The 7,076-nt window shown below is 45.7% G+C and overlaps 1 protein-coding gene across 1 annotated transcript; it reads right to left on the reverse strand.

Moving 5' to 3' along the window:
• Positions 1–1,652: 1,652 nt before the first annotated feature.
• ERVFC1 (Endogenous retrovirus group FC1 Env polyprotein) lies at positions 1,653–3,444 on the reverse strand. The gene is given in 3 exon segments (XM_070291279.1): positions 1,653–1,893; positions 1,895–3,018; positions 3,316–3,444. Coding segments are annotated over 3 exon segments (1,494 nt in total).
• Positions 3,445–7,076: the final 3,632 nt, after the last annotated feature.

The following is a 7,076-nucleotide window of genomic DNA, read 5'->3' on the forward strand; positions in this document are numbered from 1 at the left end:
ACAATGGACAAGATGTATGGGTTTAAGATTAATAATCACCAGTTGTTTTTTGCTCAGGCATGTGGAACAGAAGTTAATTACTGTCCTTGCCTGGATCTAAGTACTGATAATTTATCAGACCAAGGACACATTCCAGGAATTCAGGACAAAGGATATAGTTTTAGGTTAATGGATCAATACGTTTATTGAAAACAAGACTGGGGTCTCAGAGTCCTACAATTACCGCCTAGCAATTTCTATCTCATTATGATACCTGGTTAAGAAAGTTTCTGGCAGTTGATTAAAAAATAAAATCTATCGCAGTAAGTGTATTTGTGAAACTTTGTTATTCTCTTTTCATTTAGAGTTTGAAATCATGAAAGCCCCTTTAGATTCAGTTCTTGGGCAAGTGAGATTTAAAGCAATTGATTTCTAATATAAAAGAAACTTGACTCTACTTTTTACTGTAGGAGTGTAAAGAGAATCATATTGATCTGTTTTCTTACAATAATATTATATGAAAACAGATCTTCATATTTTCCAAATTCTGGAATAGACACTAAAAACAAAGAAAAAGCATCAAAACATACATTAAGGAAACATAATATACATATGCACAGTATATTCACTTCAGATTGGGGCCTTTAAAGCACACCCTGAAATGCCAGATTATTTTCTTTTTTTTTCCAAAGATTTCATGTGCAGGCTACCTTTAAGGTAGTGTGGTAAGCAAGATAAGGAAAGAAATGAGCTAAACGAAGATGTCCTTTTAAATGAAGTTTAGGTCTGATGTGATGGGGTGATCTGGAATGAAATTTCACCTCAGTCATGCCACCCCTGCTTGACTCAAGGGAGTGAAGCTTTTGCAGGCCTGTGCTGTTAATTAAGGGCTGACCCGTGTGGAGGGTATAGACTCCTAGAGCTGGCTCCAATCTTTCAAGGGCAATCTTCTAGTTAAGGTTTTAGGTTAGAGCTATTAGCTCAGGCAACAGATGGTAATAGAGATTCCCAGACCATCAACAAAATCTGCTATAAAAGCTACAGATAATTCAGTAAAGGGAAAATATACTAAAATATGTTTAACTGTACAACAAAAGAGAAAAAAAGGAATTGAAATGATAATGCAGTATCTCTGCTTTTTATCAATTACATTTGTAAGAAACGCCACGGGAAGAAAGAGCCACCCCTATGGACCATTGATCAGGGCCTTTTATTGGGCGGTCGCTCTGGGGCAGGACTGCCGGGGGCGGGTGAGCAAGAAAGCGAAGGGGGTCTGTGAAGCAAAGGGAGTCTGCGAGGTATGAGGGGTGGGGAAGGGTTTTATAGCCCAGGCCAGACTCCCATATAAGGAAGAAAATGAGGGCTCAGGGGTGATTGGTGTCCAAAGGCTCCGTGTCGGCTCCTGATTGGACGGCGAGGGCTCCGTGTCAGTTCCTGATTGGATGGCTTGGTTGTTGGCCCGCCTCCGGGGCTTGTCTGTGGCTCTCTGCCGGGACATGTCCTGACATGCCCGGGCATGCCCAGGCATGCCTCAACACGCCCGACCTTGCCCTGACCTTTCATCCCGGCTTTTTTGATATAGGACAAGGGGCGCCGATTCTCTCTGGCTACTTCCTGCTGAACGGGGGCGACGAGGGGTAGGGTATGGCCGGGATGACAGGGGGCGTCTGCTGTTAATCTTGCCATGGAGTGCTTGTTGGGAGCCCTTGGTACTGCTGTCACATCACCATCAGCTGGACCGTGTTGAGCCGTTGTTTGATGAAGGCCAAAATCTTGTTTAGGATACAGGGCCCGAAAGTCAGGAGCAGCAGGAGAATGATGATCGGTCCCATTAGGGAGGATAGCAAAGTTGTCAGCCAAGGGGAGCTCTGGAACCAGGACTCGAACCAGCCCTGCTGAGCCTCCCTCTCTCTTCCTGCACTCTAATCCCTCTCTTACTTTAGCCACGGACTCTCGAACCACCCCAGTATGATCAGCGTAGAAACAGCATTCCTCCTTGAGAGCTGCACAGAGGCCCGCCTGCTGCAAAAAGACCAGGTCTAATCCTCTGCGGTTTTGTAATACCACTTCGGAAAGAGAAGTCAGGGGCTTTTCTAGGGCCGTCATGGACTTCTCTATGCGGGCGATGTCTTCGTCAATTGCGGCCCTCAGGGTGATGAAGCCCTGATGTTGTGTGGTCAGAGAAGCAATGCCCGTGCCCGTCCCAGCTGCTCCCAGGGCGAACAGCATTGCCAGAGTAATAGTTGTAATGGGCTCCCTCTTATGCCTAGGAGCTGGGGTGTTTTGGTCCCAAAAGTTGTAGAGGACCTCTTCTGGATGGTATGTAATCTTGGGCACTACCACTACCATGACACAGAATTCCCTGCTCTGGTTGAAGACAGCCAAGTGGAAACAGGGTGTTAACCCAGTCTGTGAGCACACCTACCATCCGCCGGTGTCGGGTATGACGTAGGTCTTATTGGCGAAGTTGGTATTATCGCCAGTCTGGGTGCACAAGGTTTGTTTATCTGTAGGGACCGTGCCTAAGCAGGTCCCCGAACCCCATACTTCTTTCATGGTAAGGCCCACCTTGCAGTCTCCCCAAGGGCACTGCAGTGGGTTGGAGAGAATGGATAAGTTGTAGGTAGCATTTAAGCCCACGGCCTCGTAGTAAGGTGGATGTAGGGTGTAGCAAAGCCAGCAGGATTGGGTCGCGTTAGGATTGGAGTGGTTGAGGGCCTTGTAAGTTTCTTTGACCAAGGCCCACAGGGGTTCCTGGGTCTCTAGCGGGTCAGTCCGGGTCAGCTGAAGGGAGGGTGTAAGGGTAGGCGAGGTCACAACACTTGTGGCGTTTGTCCCCCGTGGTGAGGGGCGGGGAGGTGCAATAACCTGGTTGGGCCCCACAGCATGGGCCTGAACAGGTTCTATTGTCTGACTAACAACCAGAATTCCCCCTGGCTTTGCTTCAAACCACTCAGCATAAAGTTGGAAGCCCCATGATAGCCCAGATACCCAAGACCTCTCCAGTTTAGCCGCTTTCTGGTTGAACGTTACCTTCACCTGAGCAATTCCGCGATAGGGTCGGACAAACTAGAAATTGACTAGGTCCCGGTTCCCGACCTCCCATTTCCATCTCCCATCATTGGAGGTCACACAGCTCCAGGACCTACAGAAATAATGTTTCAGCCCCCCACAAATCTCCCAATTATGTGTCTTTAGGTGTCTGGGACATGCCCAGAATCCAAAGTTTCTGGTCCGGGTCACTGACCAAGTAGTCTGTATAAGGTCTTTGAGGTTGAAATTCAGATCTGGCCACCACGTATTAGGGGGGTGAATTCTGGTGGTCAAATTGAGTACCTCACGAGTCAGTCCATTCCGGAGCGTCCAAGTGATCTGAAAGGACTGGTGGGGGTTTTGGTTGGTGTGTTCCCCTTTTCCCAGGGCCCCCAGTATCCCCAGAGCAACCCAGAACAGAGAGCCCCGCATTGTTCCGAAGTTGGGGTGAAAAGGGGTGCGGCGGATACCAGCCTCGGGGGTCCTGTAAGGATGGAGCCGGTAACCAGGTCAGGGTATCCCAAGGGAATAGCACCCCAGGAGTTTGGCTGCTGTAGGAGTGGTGAGGATTACTGTATGGAGTCCCGTCCAGCGAGGCTGTAGTGGGCGGGGACTCAGGGTTTTTAGCAGTACCTGATCTCCTGGGGCTAGAGGCCAGGTGGGCCCCTCATCATCTGTTGGTTGCGGCAGGACCCAGTCTGCGTGTTCCCTCAGCAAGGATCGTAGGAGGGAGAAGAGGGGGAGGTACCCCGCGAGTGGGGGAGCCTCTCCCTCGGGGAGGTGAGTCAGGAGATAGGGCCTGCCATAGAGCAGTTCAAAAGGGGTCAAACCTGTTTTGGAGTGTGGTGTGGTGTGAATGCGAGTGAGTGCCAGAGGAAGGAGGTCGACCCAAGACAACCACAGTTCTGAGGCAAGCTTGGTCAGATGCGTCTTGATGATGCCGTTCACCCGCTCTACCTTGCCTGACGACTGGGGCCGATAGGGGGTGTGGAGATGCCAGCCGATACCCAGGGCCACAGCCACCTGCTGAGAGATCTGCGAGATAAATGCAGGCCCATTGTCAGACTGGAGAGAGTTTGGCAACCCAAATCTGGGAATGAGATGGGCTGTCAAGACCTCCACCACCGCCGCTGCCATCTCCCGGGCTGTGGGGAAGGCCTCGATACATCCTGAAAAGGTGTCCACCAAGACCAGCAGATAGCGGTAGGTTCGATGTCTGGGCATGTGGGTGAAGTCTATCTGCCAATCCTGCCCGGGCTATATGTCCCCTCAACTGGTGAGTCTCCTGTGGGGGTCGGAGTCCTCCCTGAGGAGAGGTGGAGGTGCATATTAGGCGGGATCGGTGGACAGCATATATGGTCTGTCTGAGATGTAAGGGAGAAAAGACAGGGCTGAGAAAGGAAAAGAGAGCTCTTGGTCTGATGTGGAGGGTATTGTGAATTTGGGATATTATGGCACAGGGGGAGGTCATGGGGATCTGGAGACCCTGTCCCATGAGACGGTCAATGATAGGCTTTAGCCCCCTGAGGTTGCGAGTAGACAAAGGAAACTGGGACCGGGCTGGGAAACAGGTGGGGTCCCTTAGCCGGATGAGGACCGCAGGGTGGTGCCGAGCCACCACCGGGACTCTGGTGTCCCTGTGGTTGGCCACCGAGAACCATTATGGCGGATATATCCCTTTAATCTTAGGGTCCGCAGGTTAGCCAGCAGGCACTCTAAGGGGGTGGAGTATCGGGGATCAGGTTTGGAGGCCGTCGATCCCATGGCGACCACTGAGCGTGGAGGCAACCTCAACACGCCCGACCTTGCCCTGACCTTTCAATATTAACATACATTTAAAAAAGATGATTTGCATTATTGAAATGTGGCAAAGCAGGTGCAATCATGTATTACTGACATTATCATTAATTATTAGCAACATTTTAGAACAATATATATTGAGAACCTTAAAAATTTTAAACTTTCATCCTAATAATTTCACTTTTTGTATTATTGATCTTAATCAATAATCTAAAATATAGAAAAGACAATGTGCATGTGATTGTTTATCACAGTATTGCTTATATATTCTAAAATGAAAATCAGTTTGTTTTCAACCACAACAGAATCACTAAATAAATGTTTTGTACATTTTCTGTGCAGACTGTTTTCAACCATTGAATAAGGTAGTTGTGTAGATTAGATTGCAAAATGGGATGACGCTTATTGCTCAAAATGAAGTGAAAAACATCAGCATATAAAATTACAAGTACACTCTGTTTTCCAGATATTGGTGGCTATGTGTAGGTGAGTTATTATGAGTATTCTTCTCATAAAAATCCTAGAGGAGAACATAGGCAAAACACTCTCAGACATAAATCACAGCAGGATCCTCTATGATCCACCTCCCAGAATGCTGGAAATAAAAGCAAAAATAAACAAATGGGATCTAATTAAAATTAAAAGCTTCTGCACAACAAAGGAAAATATAAGCAAGGTGAAAAGACAGCCTTCTGAATGGGAGAAAATAATAACAAATGAAGCAACTGACAAACAACTAATCTCAAAAATATACAAGCAACTTCTGCAGCTCAACTCCAGAAAAATAAACGACCCAATCAAAAAATGGGCCAAAGAACTAAATAGACATTTCTCCAAAGAAGACATATGGATGGCTAACAAACACATGAAAAGATGCTCAACATCACTCATTATTAGAGAAATGCAAATCAAAACCACAATGAGGTACCACTTCACACCAGTCAGAATGGCTGCGATCCAAAAATCTGCAAGCAATAAATGCTGGAGAGGGTGTGGAGAAAAGGGAACCCTCCTACACTGTTGGTGGGAATGCAAACTAGTACAGCCACTATGGAGAACAGTATGGAGATTCCTTAAAAAATTGCAAATAGAACTACCTTATGACCCAGCAATCCCACTTCTGGGCATACACACCGAGGAAACCAGAATTGAAAGAGACACATGTACCCCAATGTTCATCGCAGCACAGTTTATAATAGCAAGGACATGGAAACAACCTAGATGTCCATCAGCAGATGAATGGATAAGAAAGCTGTGGTACATATACACAATGGAGTATTACTCAGCCGTTAAAAAGAATTCATTTGAATCAGTTCTGATGAGATGGATGAAACTGGAGCCGATTATACAGAGTGAAGTAAGCCAGAAAGAAAAACACCAATACAGTATACTAACACATATATATGGAATTTAGGAAGATGGCAATGACGACCCTGTATGCAAGACAGGGAAAGAGACACAGAAGTGTATAACGGACTTTTGGACTCAGAGGGAGAGGGAGAGGGTGGGATGATTTGGGAGAATGACATTCTAACATGTATACTATCATGTGAATTGAATCGCCAGTCTATGTCTGACGCAGGATGCAGCATGCTTGGGGCTGGTGCATGGGGATGACCCAGAAAGATGTTATGGGGAGGGAGGTGGGAGGGGGGTTCATGTTTGGGAATGCATGTAAGAATTAAAGATTTTAAGATTTAAAAAATAAAAAACTAAAACTAAAAAAAAAAAAAAAGAAAAAAAATCAAATTCCTTTTAATGAAATTTTATTTCTATTACTCAAATATGTTTCTTTTAAATCAAAACAAGGAATTACCTTTTAAAAATAGAAAACAATTCTTAGATGTAAAATTCCCTGCATCATTCAGAGATAGATTCAATATTTGTTGTAAAACCTTCTCAAAATTTGTTGTTTAAATCAGTTCTTTTGTAGGCATTGTGCTCAGTCATAATGAATAGCAAGGTCCCTTCTAGGTCCAACCTAGCACTTAGGGAGTTCTCAATCTTCTGAATGTTCCCATTACTCTTTCAAAGTACTTTTATTCATTCAACCTTTCAAAAACACTTCTGTGTTTCTACTATGTGCAACATTTTATGATCACTGTTAGGAATATGAAGAAAAGTAAGAGGGATTTTGCCAGTGAGAAACTCATAGATCAGTGGAGGAGAAACAACTAAAATGGGTTGAATGCCAGAATAGAAATAGGACTAAGTATTACTGGAAAAAAAACGGAAAAAGAGCAAGGATACTCACATAGCATGTC

Source organism: Ovis canadensis, chromosome X (assembly GCF_042477335.2).
Source record: "Ovis canadensis isolate MfBH-ARS-UI-01 breed Bighorn chromosome X, ARS-UI_OviCan_v2, whole genome shotgun sequence".
Classification (NCBI taxonomy): Eukaryota; Metazoa; Chordata; class Mammalia; order Artiodactyla; family Bovidae; genus Ovis; species Ovis canadensis.